General features: G+C 63.1%; 4 protein-coding genes across 9 annotated transcripts; 3 read left to right on the top strand and 1 right to left on the bottom strand.

Moving 5' to 3' along the window:
* Positions 1-3,953: 3,953 nt before the first annotated feature.
* FAM110D (family with sequence similarity 110 member D) lies at positions 3,954-7,007 on the top strand. 3 transcript variants are annotated; one of them, XM_071799132.1, is made up of 4 exons: positions 3,954-4,199; positions 4,346-4,440; positions 5,346-5,760; positions 5,887-7,007. In XM_071799132.1, the coding sequence occupies exons 3-4, from the start codon at positions 5,464-5,466 to the stop codon at positions 6,499-6,501; spliced, it is 912 nt and encodes a 303-aa protein (XP_071655233.1). In that variant the 5' UTR covers positions 3,954-4,199; positions 4,346-4,440; positions 5,346-5,463; the 3' UTR covers positions 6,502-7,007. The 3 variants fall into 3 exon arrangements, with proteins under 3 accessions (XP_071655233.1, XP_065713284.1, XP_065713285.1); XM_065857212.2 differs by having other exon boundaries at positions 5,346-7,007; XM_065857213.2 differs by lacking the exon at positions 4,346-4,440 and having other exon boundaries at positions 5,346-7,007.
* A 170-nt stretch (positions 7,008-7,177) lies between these two features.
* On the bottom strand, positions 7,178-8,780 carry C25H1orf232 (chromosome 25 C1orf232 homolog). Its single transcript, XM_071799184.1, has 4 exons — positions 8,663-8,780; positions 7,961-8,047; positions 7,776-7,873; positions 7,178-7,552 (listed from the first exon to the last, which is right to left on the bottom strand). The coding sequence occupies exons 1-4, from the start codon at positions 8,684-8,686 to the stop codon at positions 7,294-7,296; spliced, it is 468 nt and encodes a 155-aa protein (XP_071655285.1). The 5' UTR covers positions 8,687-8,780; the 3' UTR covers positions 7,178-7,293.
* Positions 8,781-9,024: 244 nt separating this feature from the next.
* ZNF593 (zinc finger protein 593) lies at positions 9,025-10,332 on the top strand. Its single transcript, XM_065857259.2, has 3 exons — positions 9,025-9,275; positions 9,667-9,729; positions 9,875-10,332. The coding sequence occupies exons 1-3, from the start codon at positions 9,079-9,081 to the stop codon at positions 10,014-10,016; spliced, it is 402 nt and encodes a 133-aa protein (XP_065713331.1). The 5' UTR covers positions 9,025-9,078; the 3' UTR covers positions 10,017-10,332.
* A 2,924-nt stretch (positions 10,333-13,256) lies between these two features.
* Positions 13,257-20,871, top strand: CNKSR1 (connector enhancer of kinase suppressor of Ras 1). 4 transcript variants are annotated; one of them, XM_065857183.2, is made up of 21 exons: positions 13,257-13,317; positions 13,646-13,803; positions 14,457-14,647; positions 14,723-14,807; positions 15,040-15,081; positions 15,166-15,414; positions 15,496-15,555; positions 15,939-16,007; positions 16,637-16,756; positions 16,905-16,990; positions 17,433-17,566; positions 17,654-17,901; positions 18,161-18,191; positions 18,284-18,456; positions 18,533-18,606; positions 18,972-19,043; positions 19,130-19,203; positions 19,599-19,663; positions 19,740-19,851; positions 20,062-20,243; positions 20,342-20,871. In XM_065857183.2, the coding sequence occupies exons 1-21, from the start codon at positions 13,266-13,268 to the stop codon at positions 20,540-20,542; spliced, it is 2,478 nt and encodes an 825-aa protein (XP_065713255.1). In that variant the 5' UTR covers positions 13,257-13,265; the 3' UTR covers positions 20,543-20,871. The 4 variants fall into 4 exon arrangements, with proteins under 4 accessions (XP_065713255.1, XP_065713254.1, XP_071655235.1 ...); XM_065857182.2 differs by having other exon boundaries at positions 15,166-15,555; XM_071799134.1 differs by having other exon boundaries at positions 15,166-15,555; positions 18,284-18,410; positions 18,505-18,606.
* The last annotated feature ends 878 nt before the right edge of the window (positions 20,872-21,749 follow it).

The following is a 21,749-nucleotide window of genomic DNA, read 5'->3' on the forward strand; positions in this document are numbered from 1 at the left end:
AACTCCTCCCGTGTTCCTATGTGCGCTGGAGCAGGATTTCACCCACAAACCTGGGTGTAAACGGGCTGCAGGTTTGCGAGGACAGCGACCTCCTGGCCTCACACATCCCAAGACACCTTAGAAATAAAGGTGAGCAGACACCATTGCTCATGCAAGCGCCCAGTAGCCATTTGCATGTTTTTAATTAACACAGGGTTGTGCAGACTGGGGGTGGGAATAGCGCGAACTGGAAATGCTGGAAATTGTCCTTTCTGACCATTTCTTACCCCGCAAAAAACCCGAGCGCCGTCATCTCCTGTGCCCCGTGCGCTGGCATCGTGGTTCCTGTGTATCCCAGAGCCAGAAAGGGGCGGATTCTGTGATTCCCCACCTGGCAGGAGCTGGGGGGTTAAACCTGCAAGTCACTGCAGTCATTACAAAAGAGAAAGGGATTGATGTTTAGATTATATTTTTTATTAAAGGATAAGAACCTCAATTAAAGGAGAAAGCCACAGCTCTTTGATTAGTTGCAAGAGTGGTGATTTTTTAAATATAAACTCAAGCTACGTTGTTCCCACACAAAGCTAAGTCTACATACTTGAAACATATTGAGTTGGTGGGGCGAGTGGAGGCACAATCTGCAAGGAAATTGGATGTAACTAAGGTTGTGTCTTTCCTCAAATAACCCAATTTCTGCTTTATTTCCCTCATTCTGCAGGACGCCGAGGCCTCGCGCTCCAGCCTGCCCACCCCGTTTCCTCGCGCAGGGCTCCTCGGGAGCGCCCCGTGGTTATATCCTCACTTCGCGGTGGTTTAAACGGCGTTTTCCTGCACCAACTGCGGCAGAACGGCCCTGAGTGCTGGAGGTAAAGTTGTTGTTTGTCCCTGGCTGAGCAGACGTGCTCAAGCGGCCTTTGGACCGTGGGCAGCACAAACAGCCAACTTTTTATGTTGCTTTTCCCTTTGCTCCACTGGTGTCCTGCAAACCCTTCCATTGTGTATCAATCATTACCTGTTAAAGAACCCAGTTTGATGATACTTGGGAGGAGGGATACAAATTCCAGGCTGGAGTGTGTTTTAATAACTGAGATCCAATATATAAGTTTTAAAGAGATTAAACATAACATGGATGGAATAGCAGAGATTAAATTAGAGCTAAATAGTAAGCAATTCTACGTCAAATTTTACGGTTTCTGTTTGACAGATTGAACTTTATCAGAGCAAGAACAAGGAGTAAGAAAAGCAAACCATACATGAACATTAGGATGAATGTTTGAATGTTAGGATGGATGTGACTAGTGATAATCTGGTCTTATTAATCCAAATAGTTGGAGAAAACAATATTGTGCCCAAGGTCTTTAGGATTTTCCCCCTTAATTTTACTAACTAATTTATTAACAATAAGAGAACTAGGAGGAGTATTTAGCACAAACTCTAATGGGCGCTGCTCATCGCTGTTTCGCTTCCCTTCCGGTGCAAAGTGCAGTTTCTGTTTCAAAAGGGCAGCGAAGAGGGGACGCATCCGAAATGCCACGGCGTCCTGAGCTGCTCGTTGCTACTTGCACCGACTTGCGGGTGGCTGCCTCAGATTGGGTGGCGGTTTCAGATTTGTTCATGCCCGTTTGAGCCTCGGGTATTTTTAAACCCGTCCAGCCCGCTGCTGCGCCTGCTCCCTGATGTTTGCATGGACTTCGGACCGGGAAAAGCCTTTGTGGGCTTTGAAAGCAAAGCGGCGAGTAGAAACAGCTCTTATCAGGGGCTGCAGTGCTGTCTGCACCTGGGCAGGGTGCGGTTAAAGTTTGGGGGGGGGGGGGTTAAAACTATTTTTAAAGGAGAAATGTGCGGCGATTAGGACGACGCATACCAGGAGACAGAGGGATTCACACAGAGGCAGAGATCTTGCTCTGGAAAAAAGGCATAGAGCCTGGCCTAGCAGAGAGCTGACCTAGGCCTAGGCTGCCTTCTTTAGTCACCATTGACAATTTATAGGGTTTACAGGTCCGAGCCTGGGCTAAAATGTTTGCCAAAGGTGTTTTTCCACACTGAACGCGTGATGTTTGTCTCCCTGTTCCACTCCTTCACAGCCCAGGCCCAAGCACATTCACACATCCCATGCACTTGGGGGCGATCATCCAGCCCGAGACACCATTCTCACAAGTCTGGGCTGTAACTCTTTACAATTATGAAGAACATACTTCAAAATAATCTATCCAAGGCCCTTTATATATTATTATGTTAGTATTATGTCTTTGACCATCCAGATGGTCATGTTAGTATTGATCTTCCTTTGTCATCCAGGTGGCTGGAACCGCACATCTTGCTTTCCCACATTTTGCTTTCCAACAGAGATGCATCTGGAAAGGACTCGGTGTCCCCTACCTGCTTGCCCCAATTTTTCAGTACTTTAAGTACAATAAGGAAGGTGAGGACAGACTTTTGAGCAGGGCCTGTTGCAACAGGACAAGGGGTGATGGTTTTAAACTGAAGGGGAGATTCAGGCTGGACACGAGGAAGGGAGGAGAGGGAAGGTCAGAGAGCACCTTGTGAGGACTCCGAGTAACCTTAAATAAAAACAAGGGACTTTGGGCATCCACGTGAGTAAGAAAAAACACCTGGTGCATTCACAAGAGGCTGATGAATCATTTAAATCCCTTCCTAGAAGGTGAAGTGACAAAACCCCCATTCCCTCCCCAGGGGAAGCGGGAGCTGCCTGGGATGCTGGTGCCGGGAAGGGCTCCTCAAACCGTCCCTTTTTGTATCCCAAAGGGAATCTGCCTTGTCCAAACTCAGCAGCGCAACAAGAAGTGCCCATCTGCCTCACTTCAGGGCAGGAGCATCCCCAGGAACACCCGCATCGGCCAGGGAAAGGTGAATCAAAGGCCGCTCTTACTCACTTGTGGCTTTACCAGAATGGCTGTTGTGATTCCAGCTCGGAAAACAAAACCTGTCCTAACAAACAGTGATTCACATCTCCCGGAGTTAAAAATACAGCCCTGTCGGCTGGGAACCTGGACGCTTTATTCCCAGGGGCAGGTCCTGGGGTTTCTCTGTCTCTCCCCATCCTTTTCTCCGTCTTCCTTGGGTTGCGGTTGGGTTTGCTCCGGCGTGGCTGCATCCTGCACGTGGAGCCTGAGCACGGCTGGAGCACAGCTGCCTGCATCGCTCCTCTGCAGATAGGATAGGATAGGATAGGATAGAATTAGAATAGAATAGAATAGAATAGAATAGAATAGAATAGAATAGAATAGAATAGAATAGAATAGAATAGAATAGAATAGAATAGAATAGAATAGAATAGAATAGAATAGGTGGGTTGTCCCTTCCTTGCTTTCACTGGGGTTTTTTCCGGTGCTGGCAGAGCTCAGATGAGCCCTGGCTGCTCTCATCCTGCTCAGCCTCTGTTTTCGCCTCTGTTCTCATCAGCCCAGGTTACCGGCTCCAGCCCATTCCTGGCACCGGTGTGGCCAAGCAGGGAGGTGCTGGACGCCGGTTTCTGGCAGAGGTTCCGCAGCAGCAGCACTGCAGGAAGGAACCGGGGCTGGGTCCGCACTCATCCAGGTTCAGAGCACCCTGTCCTGCGGGTCCCGGGCTGTGGCTTTGTCCCCACGGGACCTTCCCGGTCCCCGGGTCCCTGCAGCAGCCTGGGCTGGGCTGTGCCCATTGTCCACCCACCCCAGCTGAGGGAGGGATGGAGGGACAGGTCCCTGGGGAGCACTGGGGGTGCTGGGAGCGTGTCCTCCCCCCCCACCTCGTCACTGTGGTGTCACCTTCACAGCCCCCCCAGCAGGCACTGGGGTTTGAGGGGGCTGGGGGGGGCTGGGAAGGGAGAGGGCAGTGGTAAAAATAACCCCTGGGCCAGCTCCAGCCCATTGTGGCTTCCTGTGATTTACAGCCCTTCCCGGGGAGGAAGAGGAGGCAGGAACCGGCTTTGACCCTTTTGCCACCAGCACAGAAGGTGCCAGAAAGACCCTTTCTCCTTCCTCGCCAGCCTCAGGACTAGGGGGGATCCTGGGGAAGGGGATCACAGGGGGCTCCTGAGCTGCCCCAGTATCTCAAAGTGGATGTAGAAGGAGAAGCTGCTGGAGTGGATGTGGTTTCCCTGTCCTGTTCCTGATGCTGGGGGGCACAGAGGGACTCAGTCCTGCCTGGAAGGGGACGGAGATCTCCACTGCGGGTCCCCAAATCGCAGCCAGGCTCCCGTGAGGAGGAGGAAGGAGGAGGTGAGCTGGAGCTGCCAGAAGGTTAATTTTGGCTGGGCAGGGCTCTGGGCGGGGAAGGCTGCGGGGGCAGGGGGGCTCCTGCTGACGGGGCTGGGCTGGCAGGGGTTAACAGGGTGGCTCTTCCTCTTTCTCACCCTCTATATGAGGCTCCTGCTGGCTCTGAGCTCCGTTTGCTGCTGGCAGCCAGAGGTGCAGGAGCCAAGTGAGATCGGAGCATCCCTGCATCCCTGCGTGGGCTCAGGTGAGCACGAGCATCCTCCACCCACCGAGCCCAGCAGCTGGGCACGGATCCTGGCAGCGGGGTGGGCTGAGGAGCGTGTGGACGGGCTGGCACGGGCAGTCACGTCCTGGGCGCGCTGGCTCTGCCGGGGTGAAGCTGGTGGGTGACAGGACCATGTATTGGGGCCACCATCCTTTGAGCCACCGCACCGGGGGAGGCTGGGGAGCTCATCCCTTGGGAGCACAGGACCAGCTGTGGGGCTGGGTCAGCTGCTGGCAATGGGGCGGCTCTTCACGGCCATTTGGGCCTCTTCTGCACAGCAAAACCATCTGCTTTGGGCATTTACAGCCCCCAGATCAGGCTCCAGAGCCCCCACCCAGGCACCCACCTCCACTGCTGGATTCACATTCCTCATCCCGCGTGGATGCTCGGGTACAGCGGAGCAAGAGCCATTGCACCCCAGGGTTAACAAAAGCCCTTTTGCTCCATGACCCAGGCATGGAGCAGGAGCGGTACCTTCCCTCCCAGGAGCTGAGCTCAGCCGGGCAGTGGGGGGCACAGCACGGGGACCCCAAATCATCCCCCAGCCCTGCTGTCCCATGCACAGGCCCGGCCGGGGCAGCTCGCCAGCTCTGCTGCGCACGGGGCCGCGCTGGCTTTGTTCTGCTGTCCCTGCACTCGGAAAGATAAGGCGACCAGCTCCGGTATTTTTTCCTGTTGGAAGCCGCTCCTGGGATGCGGGTGAAGCCGGCGGATGCTCGGCGCTTCTCTCTTCCTGCCTGTGGGTTGTTCCAGCCTGGGCTGGCAGGGCTCGCTGCCTGATACACGTGGGGTTGAGGGGGACCCCAGCTCTGCTTCGCGCCCCATCCTCTTCCTTCTGATGTTGCACCCTCGGTGCTCACCCCAGCTCTCCTCTTTCTTCCCAGGGCTGAATCCAGGAGACCAGCAAAGCTTCAGGACCCTCCTTACCCACAGCACCGGGTGCCCCGCAGCCACCCAGGGAGGACCAGAGCAACCAGGGGTGCTATTTCAGGACTGGGGGTGATGGTGCCCCTTGGCAGCCCCCCTCTCGCCATCTGCACCTCCAACAACCTGCACATCATGGCCCCCGGCCGCGGGTCCCCGCTGGTGTGGCTGAACCGGGGCCCCAAGTGCCCGCGGGAGCTGGGGGGCGGCGGGGGCCGCACGCCCAGCGCGGTCGAGCGGCTGGAGGCCGACAAGGCCAAGTACGTCAAATCCCAGCAGGTCATCAACAGCCGGCAGGAGCCGGCGCTGCGGGGCTGCTCGCCCCGGCTCTCCCCGCGCAGCCGGCGCCTCCTCACCCGCCAGCAGTGCGGCGAGGTGTGTCAGGGCTCGGAGCTGGGCCGCGAGGGGCCCAGGAAGCTGCCGTGTCCCCAGTCCCCCGTGCCACGCCGGACCGGCGGCAGGCGCCTGCTGAGACCCGACTCCCTCATCATCTACCGACAGAAACGGGACTGCCCCGGGGTGGACAAGGAGAACGCCAAGGACTCCGGGCTGGTGCGACGCCTCTTCCAGGGAGCCCTCAGAGAGAAGCCCCCCAGCTCCCCCCCAGCCAGGGGGCTGGGTGAGAGGTCAGCAGCCCCCCAGAGCCCTGAGACCCCCATGCTGTGGGTGCCAATGGAGAAGGACGAGGCGAGGACGCCGGGTGCCAGCAGTGGTGGCGGCAGCGGTGGAATCTTCCCACTGCCTGGCAGCCCCATGGAACAGACCCCCCAGACCCCCGGCAAGCAGGCGCTGGCTCTGCGCGTCTCCCTGCCGCTCTCGGAGCAGGAACGGTTCTTCAACTACTGCGGGCTGGACCGGGCGCTGGTGGAGCTGCTGGGGCAGGAGCGGTTCGGGCCGGCAGGCTGGGACAGTGCCTCGGCTCGGCCCCCCGGATCCTGCGAGTCGGAGCCCGGGCAGGCCTCGGGGGGCAGCGAGGGGGACGCGGGGCCAGGTGAGGAGGAGTCGGATGCCCGGCTGGGCTCCACCGTCTCGGTGGTGGAGCGCAACGCCCGCGTCATCAAGTGGCTCTATGGCTGCCAAAGAGCCTGGGCGGCTGCCAAGGAGTCCACGGTCTGAGCGCAGGCAGCCTGGCTGGGGACGGGGACGCCTGCGTGGCTCCCGCTGGGTGGATGTGGCTCCTCACCCTCGCTGGGGGTGGCTGGTGGGCTGGTGCCATCCACAGTCTTGGTAACGTGGGGCTGCTGCTGACTGGGAGGGACACCAGGTCTACCCCCTGCAGGGACACCAGATCTACCTCCTGGGAGGCCACCAGGTCTACCCTAGATCCAGGGCTAAGCAATGGGGGCACCTGGGGGGCAGGAGGGCAAAGGGGGTCCCCTGGGTGTGTCTCTCTGTGTCCCCAGGGCTGGCAGGTTCCTGTGTCCCTGTGCTGTGACCCATCTTCTCCATCCTCCCCCATCGGCCTCTCACATCCTGCACCAGCTGCAGAATGGGGATGGGCAGAGCCTGAGCCCCCTGTCCTGGGCAGCACCCATCCCACAGCCCCCTCCTCCCCAGAAAAGGGTCTGCTGGGGCCAGAGCAGCACTCAATAAACACGGTGTGTTCTGGTTTCTTTTTTCTAGCCTGGTGGTGCGTGTGGTTTGTGTGGGCTTGGTGGGGGCTGAGGGTGGCAGCTCCCTGTCCCCACCATGGGGGCCGTGCTGCTCCAGGGGTGACGGGGTTGCTGGGCGAGGGGTCGAGGGCAAAGAAAGCACCAGGCAGGGCTCCAGGAAAGGGGGCACTTTGGGGTCTTTAGTGCAGACACGTCACCAAAACCCAGCACGGAGCCCTGGGGTGCGAGCAGGGGGTGCCCACCAGCAGTGGGGGGCCGCTAGTGCTGCTGGAGAGTCTGGCCGGTGCCTCCTCTTCTAGTTGCCCTTGGGGGCGTTTTTATTGCGGATTTCAGCCAGTTTGCCGGCCAGGAAGCCCCAGCGGAAGGCGCCTTCCTCTGGCTCCCGCAGGTCGCTGTCATCGTCACCCGGTGGCTCCCCGGGGTTCTCACCCGGCTCTGGAGGGGACATCTCCTTGTCTGGCCCTGATGCCTGCTGCCACTTGGTAGCAAAGAGATCCCAAAATCCGGGTGCCTTCTCAGAGGGGGACAGCTCAGGCGGCGAGGCGGCCAGCGGGCTGGGAGAGAGCGGGGATGGGGACATCGGTGTGGGGACCCTTCTCACTGGGTCCCACAGTGGCCAGAACTGGGACCCCCAAGCTCCCCCACATCCCCCCCTTCATGCTGGGTCTCCCCCAGCCCAGCCCCATGGGTACAGGAAGGGGATGCAGGTGATGGGATGGGGGGGTGCAAAGGGCTGGATCTGGGCTCTGAGGTTCCCCCTGCCAAGCTGGAACTTACTGGTCTGCGCATGGCTCCGAGCTGAGCAGCTGGTGCTCGTCCTCACGGGTGAAGAGGGACGAAAGTGTACGCCAGCCCCGGGCACCCGCCCCCTGCACCTGCGGGGGAGGCAGCGCCGGGCTCACCGGGGACCCCCAGGTCCCAGCAGGTGCCCCCAGCCCCCACCTCCCCCAGCTCTGCCTCACCTTCCTCGCCAGCTGGGACACGGGGCTGGGTCCCTCCTCCATCAACACGGGGGTCTCATCCGTCTCCATCAACTCAGGGGGGTCTCCCTGCAATGAAGGCACCCTGTGAGGGCAGGGGTGCAGGCAGGGGGAGGGCAGGGAGGTGGGTCACCCTGCTTTGAGGGGACCAAAGCTTGGTGGGGACCCCCCCATCCTACCTCCTCCTGCAGCGCCCCATCCGCCCGTGCCCCCCCCAGGGTCTGCAGCACTTTGGCCTTGTAGAGCCGCCAGAAGCCCTGGGTCATGGTGAGGGGCTCAGCGGGGCCAGGAGCCGGGTACCACGGGCAGCGGGAGGGGTGCGGGGCTGGGCCCCCCCGCGCCGCCCCGGCGATCCGGTGGCTTCATTAAAGTTTCAGGGGCCGCTTTTGATGCACAAAGGGGAACCTGAGCCTGGCCTGAGCTGGGGGCAGCGTGAGGGCAGCTGCTCCGGTCACCCACAAACCTCCCCCCTGCCCGTCTGTCCCAGCCCCCCTGCAGCCCCTCACCCACAGGGGATACCCGGCGCTGGGACCACCCCAGGCCTGCATGGGGGAGCAGGTGCTGGGGGTCAGCGCTCCCCACGACGTGGCTCCCCATCTATAATTTATCATCCAGGGGAGAGGAAACACGATCAGTGCTGTGACACGGTGCGCTGAGCCCTTCCCAGCCCATCACAGCACTGACCGGGGCAACACGGGTCCCGGTCATCCCTGGCCCGAACTACGGGGACAGCCTGGGGACGGGTGCTGGGGTCCCTTGGGGACGTCGCTGTCCCCGGAGCCGTTGAGCTGAGCCAGCAGGCGCTGGGCTGCGGACGGCTGAGCCTAGGGGCGTGGCCTGCCGCTCCAGGGCGTGGCCTGCCGCTCCGGGGCGTGGCCTGCCGCTCCGGGGGCGTGGCCTGCCGCTCCGGGGGCGTGGCCTGCCGCTCCGGGGGCGTGGCCTGCATTTACATGGGCGTGGTTTTGCCCTTAGTGGGCGTGACCGACAAAAGCGTGTTATACGGCCTCCCTCTTTGTGGGCGGGGTCAGTCCCATCGTGGGCGGGGTCTGCAGTCACCCGCGCCTGCGCACTGCGCAGTCCGGTCGCCGCGCGGTCCTGCCATGTCGCCGCGCAATGGCCGCCGCACCGGCGCCCACCGGGCGCACTCGCTGGCCCGGCAGCTGAAAACAAAGCGGCGCCGCCGCGACTTGGACGAGATCCACGGGGACCTGAAGCCCGAGAACGCCGCCCGGCTGCTGCGGCAGGAGCCCGACCCCGACATGCCGGGCTGCGCCCAGTTCTACTGCCTGCACTGCGCGTGCGTGGGCCGGGGGGTCCCCAGAGCAGGGGTGGGGGGCTCAGGGGGGTCCTGGACACGGGGCGACTGGGGAGAAAGGGCTGTCACCCTTGGGGGGCTTACCTTGCTGCTGCGGGTCCCTGGCCGCTGGGGGGGGGGGTGCCCGGGTGTTGGGGGTCCCTGGCCCTGGAAGGGGTCCTGGTCGCTGGGGTCTGTGGCGGGGGTGGTCCCGGCAAGGGGGCTCTGACCCCTGCGGGCAATCTTACCGTGGGCCTGGGAGGGACCCTGGCCCTTGGGGGAGCTTGTTCTGGTCTCAGGGGGGGCTTGGGGGCCCCTGGCCCCTTGATATAGCTCTCCCCAGCCCTGCTTCTGTGTCAGAACCCCCTGACCCCCAGCTTCTGTTCCCACCCAGGCGCTACTTTGTGGACCTGACGAGCATGAAGGAGCATTTCAGGTCCAAGGTGCACAAGAAGAGGTAAGGGGGGGGGCTGAGGGGGGGTCCCTGGAGCAGGCTGCGGCCCCTGGCCCCCAGCAGGCAGGTGGTGGTGTCAGTCATGGGCCGATGTTGTTCTGGGGAGCTGGGGTGGGAGTTTCATCCCTCCTCTCTGCCCTCCCCGCAGGCTGAAGCAGCTGCGGGAGGCCCCGTACACGCAGGAGGAGGCAGAACGTGCCGCCGGGATGGGCTCCTACATCCCCCCCAAGAAGGTGGAGGTGCAGACGCAGCCGTTTGACGAAGTCGTGGCCATGGAGGCCTCCAGCTGAGTGTGGACTGAGAGCCTGGGTGGCTCCATGAAAGCATCTTTGTCCTCAGCTTTGTGAGAAGAACATGCTCCAGCGAGCAAACACGCTGCTCCTCCTGGCAGCCCTCGTCACCGGAGCGCTAACGAGGAGAAGGAGCCAGCGAGGCCCCAAGTGCCCTCACTACGTGTCCTTCTTTTCGGGGAAGGGACGCGCCACTGCTTCCCCAAGCTCTGCCGTGACTGTACGCCCGTCTCTGATTTTAGAGCCGGTTTAGGCTTCTCTATGTGGGCCAGGGGTTGACCCTGGTGAGTCACCCATTAAAATATGTCGACCATCAGGCTGGCGGTGTTGGGAGCTCTCTGAGTGTGGCCCTGCTGGAGGGCGAGATCATGGTGTTGTGTCCATCCCGATCCCACAAAGGGAAGTATTACCAGCCCAGAGGAGCAGCCGTGTCCCCCTGCCCCTGCCCAGACAGGGGGATAAAGCTTGCTCTGCTTTCCCCTCCTGGCAGGGGATTCCCAGGCTACTGGTTGCAGATACGGGGCTGCTTTTTGTGGGGGAATATGTGCTTGAAGGGACACTTCATCAAGCACATGGGTCTGTAGCGAGCAGCTCATTGGGGTGCGGACTCTGCCCCTTTGCTCCTTGAGAAGGGAGTGCTGGTGTCCCCCCGGGCAGGGACACTTTTAGGCTCCTGTCCCCTAAAACTCAATGCTGGTGAGTGATTTCATGTTCGTAGAGGGCTGGGGCTGCGTGTGGTGTGATCAGCCTCCTCCCCTCAGGTCCACCAGCTCAGTGCTGCTGTGGTCCCACCGGTGACCCTGCCGGACTTTGTGTGACGATGCCACCACCCTCTGCCGTGAATTCCTGCAGAGTGGTCTCGGTGACGGCAGCAAAACCCCAGGGACAGGGCGCGGGGCTGGAGCAGCAGAAAGGCAGCACGACAACACAGCTGTGCTTGGCAGGAAAGGGTTTATTTCCGAACAGCCTGCCCGGATTTGTGTCCATCCCCCCGGCCTGGGGACACGGAGCTGACTAAATCTGTTAGTGTCTCACTAAAGGCAGCTCTGTCAGGTTGGGTGGGTGCGAGGGGGCCGGGAGGGTCGCAGACCCCATCCCGGGGGGTGCGCGTGCCCAGGGGACACGTCACCGGCCTCATGTTCCCATCGCCCCCCCCACCCCATGTTACCTAATGGCGCTTGGCGCTGACCTCCTTTCCGTGGGGCTGGGCTGGCTGTGGTCACTGCAGGGATGGGGGATGCGTGGCTGCCAGTGGGGTGCAAGGGGCCCCCCAGACCCTTCTGCTTATTGGGGAGATAGAGATGGAAGCAGCACCCGGCTCCAGCATCCGTCTGTCTGTCCATTGCGGTCCTGTGGCTGGATCCTGGCGTCTCGCAGTAGCCGGGTCAGGAGCTCAGCCGGCAGCTCCCAGTCATTGAACTGATTCCCAAAATTTGGGGGGGACAGGGTGTGTGTCCCCCAGCCCCAGGGGCGTCGTGCTGCCCCCCACGGAGGGAGGGGAAGGGCTGGATGTGGCGCAGATGGGCTGGAAAGGATCCGCGTCCGGCAGCTCCGCTCACGGGTGGCAGCGGGTGGAGGGGGAACCCCGGCAGCCCTTGGGGACCGTCCCCACAGCCCCCTCAGGGCTGCGGCGGGGCCTTGGCGGGGCCGGCCATCCTGCGGGCGCTGTAGATGGAGAGGCAGAGCCCGGCGGCCGCCAGCAGCAGCGCCAGGGGGGTCAGCAGCCGCCCCCCCGGCTCGGCCCCCTGCCCCGCCGCCAGCTGCATCTGCGGGGAGAGACGAGAGGGGAGCGCTGAGACCCCAAACCCCTTGGGACAGGGACCGGGGAGCTGGGACTTTGTGACCCCAGCTTTGTGACCCCCCCAGGGTGTGCAAGGGTGCTTTTGGGGTTCCCCATGCAGCACTTCTGGGGCTTCACCGCAGCACCCACACTGCCAGCTCAGAGCTGGGTGCAAACCCCACAGCCAGCAGGGCTGGGGGGCAGCACAGACAGGTCCTGGGGGTCCCCAGGGAATGCCCCTGACCCTGTTCCCCCCTTACCTGGAGCAGACGGAAATACCCCGGCGTCAAGCGCTTGGGGCGGATGATCATGGCGTGGCGGGGAGTGGCAGGATCAGGCCCTGGGGGGCAGCTGCAGCAGCGGGGCTGAGCCCCCCCCAACCCCGGGACCCTGGTCCTGGTCACCGCGAGGGGTGTCTGTGCCCGTCACCCGCCCGTCGTCCCCGCGGGCCCCTCGCAGAGGGCGGCACGTACCCGGCGAGCGGCTGTCAGCCCCGATCAGCGCCCGCTGCTCCCCCGAGCGCACACGCCGGGGCGGGGGGGGACGGGTGGTGAGGAGCTGGCGGGGGGGCCACGGCCAGCCCAGGGCACATTTGGGGAGCGGGAGAGCTGGGCTTGGCGGGGGCAGCCCTGCTGCAGCCCCTGTATGTGGGCTGCCCCTGCCTCAGTTTCCCCACTGCAAAGGAGGGGGTGGGAATTGTGCTGGGGGGGTGCGACCCCCCCGAAGTGTGGGGGAGGCATGGGGGCACCTTGAGCTAGAGGAAGAGGATATGGGGGCACCCTGGGCGGGGTGAAGGTGGGGACACACTGGCACCCTGGTGTGGGTGGACAGGGGGGACATGGGGACACGCTGGGCTGGGTGGAGCAGGGGACATGGGGGAACCTTTGACTGGAGGGCAGGATGTGGGGGCACCCTGGGCTGTGTGGAAGTGGGGACATGGGGGCACCTGGAGCTGGGTAGAAGTGGGATTTGGGGGCACCCTGGACTGGGTGGAAGGGGAGGACATGGGGGAACCTTTGGCTGGAGGGGAGGATGTGAGGGAACCCTGGGCTGGGTGGAAGGGGGGACTTGGGGACACCCCGTGTGGAAGGGTCTGAGCAGAGGCTCTCGCAGGGTCTATGGGGACAAACCTGTTGCTCACAGCGCACCGGGGGGACACCCACCAGTGTCATGAGTTCTGTTGGGACTCAGCCCTCCCTGCACACACTCATTGGGGGACACCTCATCCCGCAGCTGAGGGGAAACTGAGGCGGGGGGGCCCATGTCGTGTCCCCGGGGGGTTTCGGCAGCAGCCGTGTGTCACCGTCCGGCCCGTGACTCACCGGGGTGCGCCGGGCGGCCTCGCCCCGCGGGCCGTGCTGGGCGGACGGCGCCGGGAGCCCGCGGTGAGCGGCACACGGGTGCGCCAATGGGCCCGGCCCTGGCGCAGGTGAGCGGCCGCTCCCGCCGCCGGTTCCGCCTCGGCCGCCATGGAGCCCGTGGGCACCTGGGGCCCTGCGCGGGTGGCCGCCTGGCTCCGAGGTGAGACCCCCGTCCCCTGGCTGCCCCCCCGGGGACACCCCACTGGTGGCCATCGGGTGGGGGGCTTGTCCCTGGTTTGGGGACACACGGGTGGCTGTGGGGTGGCAGCGCTTTCCTGTCCCTCACCCCTTGTCCCTGTGGGTTCGGTTCCTGGATCTGTGGGGTGGGGAGGGCGTCTGGCTGCCCCATCATCTGCACTGAGACTGGACAAGCTCATTGCACGGAGAGAGCACTCACGGCAGCGGGTGTCACCGCACTGGGGTCACCCGGCCGGGGGGCAGCGGGGACACCAGCGGGGGTGCTGGCGCTAGGGCAGGGCTGTGCGCAGGGCTGGACGCGGCACTGCAGGGGTACCCCTTCGAGGCCTGGGGGCTGGGGGGGCCCCAGCTGCTGGCGCTGTCGGCGGGGGCGCTGGAGGCGCTGGGCATGCGGCAGCTGGGCCACCAGGAGCTGCTGCTGGAGGCCGTGGAGCTGCTGCGAGACCTGGTGAGACACGGCACCCATGGGTGCTGCGGGGTGGGTGTGGGGGCACCCTGGGGTAGGGGGGACATGGGGGCACCTTGGGCTAGAGGAGGAGGATATGGGGGCACCCTGGGCGGGGTGAAGGTGGGGACACATTGGCACCCTGGTGTGGGTGGACAGGGGGGACATGGGGACATGCTGGGCTGGGTGGAGAGGGGGACATTGGGACACGCTGGGCTGGGTGGAGAGGGGGACATGGGGGAACCTTTGGCTGGAGGGCAGGATGTGGGGGCACCCTGGGCTGTGTGGAAGTGGGGGACATGGGGGCACCTGGAGCTGGGTAGAAGCGGGATTTGGGGGAACCCTGGACTGGGTAGAAGGGGAGGACATGGGGGAACCTTTGGTTGGAGGGGGGTATGTGAGGGCACCCTGGGCTGGGTGGAAGTGGGGACTTGGGGACACCTTGCACTGGGTGTAGATGGCGGACACGGTGGCACTTCGAATGGACAGGGACATGTGGGGGCACATTGGGCTGGGTGAAGATGGGGACAGGGGGATGCCCTGAGCTGGGTAGAGGTGAGATTTGGGGGACTCCTGGGCTGGGTGAAGGTGGGGACAAGGGCTCACCCCACAGTCCCCCGCTGCCCTCCCGTCCCCCAGCGTCCCTGTCCCCCCAGGACACAGGGCTGGCGAGCACCAGCCTGCGGACACTGACGGAGCAGCTGCGGGAGCTGGCGCAGGGCACCCAGAGCCTGGTGCTGCGGGGGTCACCGGGGGGGGCTGCCCCCCAGCCACCCCCCCTCACCCTCCTGGCCCACGTCGTCGAGCTGCTGGGGGCTGCCAAGGGGCTCTTCTCCTGGCTCAACAGGTCTGGGGGGGAAGTGAGAGCACCCATGGGTGCCAGGTGCCCCCGCTCCTGGGGCTGAGCTCTCTGCCCCCCCAGGTACCTGTTCTCCACCCTGAATGACTTTTCAGCCAGCAGGGACATCGTTGTTCTCTGTGCCCAGCTGGTAGAGACGCTGCAGGAGGTGGGTGCCCGGGGGGGGCACGCTGCCCTGAGGCCGCGGTGATGGGCACGGTGCCAGGGGGAGCCAGCCGGCCGCTCTCCTGTCCCCCAGAACTCTGCCTGATGGAGCGGGGTGGAGAACTGGGGTGAGGGGGGATGTGTTACAGCGGGGTACCCCATGGGCCCCCACAGTTGGGATGGAGAGGGGCTGAATCCGCCCTGTCCCGCTTAACCGCCCCGTCTTGTCCCTGCAGGACTGTCCCGTGGCCGAGAGGGACAGCCGGATCCTGCAGATTGTAAGTGCTGGGTGAGGAGGGGGTGGCAGGTGTGGGGGGGGTCTGGTGCTGCCAGGGCCCCCCTGAACCCCCCGTCACCCACAGTGCCAGCACATCGTGGGCATCTGCGAGAACATCGTGGGCTGCAGCCCCCCCGCACTGCTGGACCGCAGGGCTGTGCTGCAGCGCGTGGGGCTGCTGCTGCCCCCCACCCACCAGAACAGCCCCCCAGTGTCCCCTGACACCCCAACACTGCCCCCCAGCCTGTGGGAGAGCCCCCCAACATCCCCTGACACCCCAACGCTGCCCGCTGACCCCCTGGGGAGCCCCCCGCCGCTCCCCACTGCCCTGCTGGTGAGTCCCCTGTGCCCCACACTGCGCCGGGACCCTTGGCCACCCCCTGTGCCCCCTCACGCCTCCCCCCTGTCCCCCCAGGGCCTCGAGATCACCTCCACCAGCTCCCGCCTGCACTTCGTGTCTGCCACCCCCTCGGAGGTGAGTGGGGGACAGTGTGTCACACCCCCTATGCTGCCCTGTCCCCAGTCACCCCCTTTTAGCGCCTGCCCTGGGGAACACCCCACATCCCGGCTGCAGCCCAGCCAGACCCTGCGAGCCCCTTAGGGTCCCCCTTGACCCAGAGCTTGGGGGGCTGCCTGCAGCTGAGACCGTGCAACTCATCTCATGAGTGAGCACAGCCCGTGCCCCAGTGGGAGCCCCCCCTGCACCCCGATCCACCAGCCGCTCCGGCCGGTGCTGTGCGAGGTCAGGCTCTGGTTAATGGTTAAACCCCAGTTGTCCCCAGGCGGGAGAGCTCCTGAGTGCGGGTTGGTTGGGGGGGTGAGCGCCTGGGCACCCTGCTCCCCCTGTCTCTGCCCCAGGGTCTGGCTGCCCACGGGGGTCTCATCCTGCCCGGAGATGAGATCGTGCAGGTCAACGAGCAGGTTGTGGTGAGTCGGGGAGGACGGGGGCTCAACAGGGGTGCTGGTTTTGGCAGTGAAGTCATGGACGGGGAACTGCAGGGCCGGGGGGTTTGGGGAAACATGGAGGCTGTAGGGGGGATAATCTGGGTGGACACAGGACCTGTACCTGGGAGCATTTGTTGGGGCACAGGACCTGCAGCTGGGTGGATTTGAAGGGATGGGGAAACTGTGACCTGCAGGTCTGGGGGACACGGGAGCTATTGCTGGGGGTTTGCGGGACACAGGAACCATTGCTGGGGGTTTGTAAGTCACAGGAACCATTGCTGGGGGTTTGGGGGACACAGGAGCTGTTGCTGGGAGTTTGGGGGACACAGGAGCTATTGCTGGGGGTTTGGGGAGATGGGGAAACTGCTGCAGAGGAGGATTTGGGGGACATGCGAGCTGCGGCTGGGGACATGTGCAGGACACAGGAACCATGGCAGGGACATTTGTGGGGTCTATGACCAGGGAGGATGTTTGGGACACCGGAGCTGCAGCCAGGGAGGGTTTTGGGGACACGGGAGCCATGGAGCTGGGAGGGTGCATGGGGCTGGGTGGCTGTGGGGCAGCCGTGGGGCTGGGGCTGTGTCCCATGGGTCACCAGGGTGTGTGTGCAGGTGGGCTGGACACGCGACAACCTGGAGAAGAAGCTGCTGGAGAAGGCGGGTGAGGTGACGCTGGTGCTGAAGAAGATCCCCCTCGACCCGCCCGACTCGCCCCCCTCGCCCAGGCAGCAGGTGAGCGATCCCAGTGCTCCCAGTCCAGCCCCAGTGCCGCGCTGCGCTGTGCTGGGAGCCAGGCAGGGATGCTCAGAGCCGCGTGTCGGTCCCCAAAGCTCTGGGGGACCCTGGAGGGGTGCGACTGCTCCTGATGCTCCATCCACAGCTCCCCCGAGCATTTTCAGACGCTGCGGATTCCCCCGGTGCCAGGAGCAGCGAGTGCCCAGGCAGCCCCGTGTCCCTGAGCTCCAGGTGAGCCCCAAACCCTGACACCCCAACAAGACTGTCTTGGGTGCACCCAAGGCCCCTTCCCCACTATTTTGGGGGGGAAGGTGCCGGCAGTGTGATTGTTGCCTGCGAGCAGTCTGGGAAACCACCAGTGGTGTTAAGGAACAAAAAAAAAGTGGTTGTGTTTGTAATTCATTCACTTGGTAACGTTTTAATGGGGTTGAAACTATATTTAGACATGACCCTTCTCCTCTCCCGGAATGGAAAGGCGTTTGGAGCCGGCGGCGGGGAGCACGGCGGCCGGTGGAGCCGGTGCTGGGCCACCGCTGTCACCTCCAGCCCTGCTGGGCCTCAGACGGGGAGAACCGCGGGTGCCCCAAGCGAGTGCAGGGTCGGCTGGAGACCGATAGCGAGACCCCCACAGCGGTTGAGGGGATTTTCGGCTCAGCGATCCCTTTTCCTCCAGTGCTGCTGCCGACTTGGACTCGGGGCCGGACTCTGCGCCAGACCCTGCAACGGAGGAGGAGGAGGGAGAGGACGAGCGGCACCCGAGGCTGCGCGGGGCGGACGTGGGGCAGCTGCCGGGGCTGCCCGGCTGCGGTAGGAGGGGATCCAAGGGGGTGTCCGGGGATGGAGCGGTTTCTGCCCCCTAAAATGGGAGACTGCAGCCCCGCTCCCTGTTTGCAGGTGCGGAGGAAGAGGGGGCAGCGTGGGAGGGTGGCACCTCGCTGGGCACCCCCCCAGACACCCCACCAGACACCCCAACCTCCCTGAGCAACCCACTGGACACCCCATCTGCCCCGAGCACCCGCCTGGGCACCCCATCCTCCCCGGGCACCCTTGCTGCTGCCAGACCCTGCACCGCAGAGCTCAGCCCCACGTCAGCCCCCACTGCGGGGGCTGGGGGTGCAGAGCCCAGCGAGCTCACTGGGGAGGTGAGAGCTGGGGGCAGAGGAGCTCTGAGCCTCAGGGGGTCCCTGGGTGGACACCAAGCGGGGACATGTGGGACTTCATGTCCTGTGTGAGCTGGGAGGTAAAATGCTCATCCATGGGGTGGGTTCCCCTCCAAGCTCACTGCTATGGGGTGAGTTGGGGGTCCCTAAGAGGCTGGGAGTGCTTCTGGGGGGGCTCAGCTAATTTTACCCTCGCCTGCCCACATCGTCCCTAACTGCTTGTCCCTGTGTCCCCATCCAGGGCAGCCCCCAGAGGGGACGCAGACCAAAAGGTGAGCAGGACCGCGCCAGGGTGAACGGGGCTCCATGGGCTCTCCTCCTGCTCCCCCTTCCCTGCTCATGATTCCCCCCCAAAATGGCGCAGGAGTGGCGACCCGGCTGAGCCGCCGGCGGGTCTCGTGCCGGGACCTGGGCCGGGTGGACTGCGATGGCTGGCTCCTCAAGAAGAAGGACCACGTGGGCTTCATGGCCCAGAAGTGGAAGCGCTGCTGGTTTGTGCTGAAGGGCCACACGCTCTACTGGTACCATCACCCCAACGTGAGTGGGGACACGGGGTGTCCTCACCCGCAGGCTTTGCCGGGGCAGGTGGTGGACACGACTGTCTCCCTGGCAGGATGAGAAGGCTGTGGGACTCATCAACGTGGCCACCTACGACCTGGAGAGCACAAGGGAGCAGAAGAAGAAATAGTGAGTGGGGTCTGTCTCTCCATGGACCTCCTGGCTGGCAGACGTGCTGATGGGCACTGCTGGGTGCCACCTTCATGTCCCCACGCTGGCGGGATCCCCACAGGGCTGATGGGGTCCCCATGGGGCTGATGGGGACTCCATGGGGCTGGCAGGACTGACAGTCTTGCAATACAGGAGCCCACACTCTGGGCAAGATGTGCATTGCGCTACTGGTGTTACTGGGACAAGGCTGAGGATGGGAGCGTCTCCAACGGGCAGGGAAAAGCTGGGTGGGGTGGGGGGCTGTGGTGCACCGGGGGCTGTCTGGGGGCTCAGGGCTGGGTAACCGCAGCAGCAAGGGCAGCCGCTCGCTTGTCCTCCCGCAGCGTGTTCCAGCTCTCCCATCAGAGGTACAAGCCCTTTGTCTTCGCCGCAGAGACGTTGGCGGATCTGAGCATGTGAGTGACACGCCAGCCGGTGACAGTCCCACCACACCGAGCCGGCCATGACCCTCTGTCTGTCTGTCCATCCTTTCTTTCCCCAGGTGGGTCAGTCACCTGGTGACAGCCAAAATGAAGTACACGCTGGCCCATCAGTCCGTCCCAGACAGGGAGGAAGGTAATGGGTCCTTCCAGGAGTGGGAGACGGGGTCAGTTCTCCTGCGAGAGATGGGCACCCTGCGGGGAGCCACAGGGAACTTGGCTCATGAATTTGGGGAAATGTGAGAAATGCTGCCTGAGAGGGGGCTGGGGTGATGAGGAGGAGGGCCAGGGTGATGAAGAGGAGGGCTGGGGTGATGAAGAGGAGGGCTGGGGTGATGCTCAGCCCTAGGGAGGATTTGAGGGGCAGCCCAGGGATTCCTGCTCCCACTGTCTTCTTACCGTGGCCTCCAGAATAGAATCATAGAATCATTTTGGTTGGAAGAAACCCTTAGGATCATCAAGTCCAACCTAACTCTGGCACTAAACCACATCCCTAAGAACCTCATCTATACGTCTTTTAAACACCTCCAGACTGCTACAGCGAGACAGAAGCTGAGGACCCTGATGACGAGTCCCCCAGGCATGGATGCGACTCGGTGAGTGGCCTTAGGGGACATTGTAGAGAGGGGATGGAGGATCCTTGTCTCATCTCACATCTCCTGTCTCCCCCAGCCGAGGAAGAGGCCGCCAAACGCCCCGGAGAAAGCCCAGCTGTTCGCAGCTGGGGAGCCCAGCAGTGCAGCCAGCAGCCCCCAGGGCAGCCCCCGGCCCGGCTCACCCATGGGTAGGTACCGGGGGGTGGCATCTGTCACCCTGTGTGCACCCTTTAATCAAAGCTAGGGACACCCTTTTGTATGTGTGTGCACTGGAAGGGTAATGTGGGATGTATTTAAGTGTGAATGGTGTATTACCTCGGGATGCACTCAGGCTGTGGGCAGCCCCATGAGGTTTTGGGGGCTGCCCCCCTGCTACGGTGCCTTCTCTCCTCCCCCAGACTCCGCAGGGGAGGATCTCGAGTGCCTGATGCAGTGCCTGAAGCAGGGAGGGGTGTCCCTCATCGGACGGCAGCGGTTCCTGACGCAGGAGCAGTGCCGCAAGTCCTTCATCCGCCGCAACAAGAACCCCCACATCAACGAGAAGGTGCACACGGTGCGGGCCCTGCAGAGCACGCTCAAGGTGGGAGGCCCCTGACAGCCCCACAAATCCTCCTGACCGCCCCCAAACCCTCATGGCTCATTGGCAGCCACCCCAAAACACGCTGTTGCTCTGGGCAGGCGAAGCTGGAGGAGCTGCATGCTCTGGAGCAGCTGCTGAGCGATGCCGCGCTCACCTCGGAGAAGTTCACACGCTGGAAGGACGAGCACCAGGAGCTGTACCAGGAGCTGCGGGAGTGCTGGGCAGGGCAGGGGGGCCAGGACAGCGATGGGGGGCTTGGGGCTGAGCAGGGCCTCCCAAAAGAGGCAGCCGAACCCTGACACCCCGCTGGGACCTCTCTGACGTAAATCATTGCCAAAAACCATCCTAGTGCAGCGGGAACAAAGCAGGTGCTCTGCTCATGCTGGGGTGGGTGCACGGGGCGAGTGATGATATTTTTGAGGACTCAGCCCCCAGCGCGGACTTGCCACAGGAGAATTGGCTTCTGCTCCATCCCCTGTCCCTGGTGTGGGATGTTGCAGTGATGGTCTTGCTTTGTTCGAGGACATTTTGCCTCGGCTGCCAACGAGGGCCTTTTCCTGGAGGAACGTGTCCCCGGCGCGGTGCTGCCAGGGTCTCTTCTGCTGTAAATAAAACCATGTCGATGAGGGCTGATTGTATCGTGGGTTTTCTTGGTGTTGCAATGTCCCTGCAGTGACAGCGGTCCCTACCCGTGTGTCACCGTCCTGGAGGGGTTGTGGCACCCCGTTGTGCCCTGCTGTCCCCTCCTCACAGGCTGTGCCAGCCCAGTGCTGGGGGTGATGATACCCACCCATGGGGTGGGGGGACAGGGACGGTCTTCAGTGGGGCTGTGAGGTCAGGGAGGGCGATGGAGATGGGAAAACATCTCAGGGAGGGCTGGGGTGCTCTGAGGGCTTTGTGCTGCGTGTGAGGGGGGAGATGTGGTCAGCCTGGAAATGGAGGAGGGGTCCTGCACCTCACTGTGTCCCCCAGCCCCTCACAGAGAGCTGGTATGGGTCGCTATTTGGCTGCAGTGACTAAACCCTGCTAAGGATTAAAGCACAATCAAGTAACATGCAAGGAAGCATCAACACCAGCTTGTTTTTATTAATAAGTGAAAAATTACCAACGAGGAGGTAAGATCTGGAATGGACCCACCTCTTCCACACGGTGATGGTCTGGGGGGTGTCCAGGGGTGCAGGGTGACCACAGCAGGAGCCTGAGGAGCTGCTGGTGCTCCCCAGTGAGTGGCATCGTCTGTCCCAGCGCCTCAATAATCCACCTCGTAAGGGGCAGCAGCTGCCTCCCCAACGAGCCCCCTGTTCCTGCAGAAGCTGGTGGCCAGGCAGACGCCAGCCAGCACCTCCGTCCCTCCGCCACTCCAGCCCAGGTAGAGACACGTCCCCAGGTGGAAGCGATCTGCCGGGGGGGTCTGCGGGTCGGCCAGGTCCTCCAGCACCCGATGAGCCATGTATGCAGCGGCACCCAGGTACAGGGCACCCGCCAGCGCCAGCAGGAGCCCGGCAG

This window comes from Patagioenas fasciata, chromosome 25 (assembly GCF_037038585.1).
Source record: "Patagioenas fasciata isolate bPatFas1 chromosome 25, bPatFas1.hap1, whole genome shotgun sequence".
Classification (NCBI taxonomy): domain Eukaryota; kingdom Metazoa; phylum Chordata; class Aves; order Columbiformes; family Columbidae; genus Patagioenas; species Patagioenas fasciata.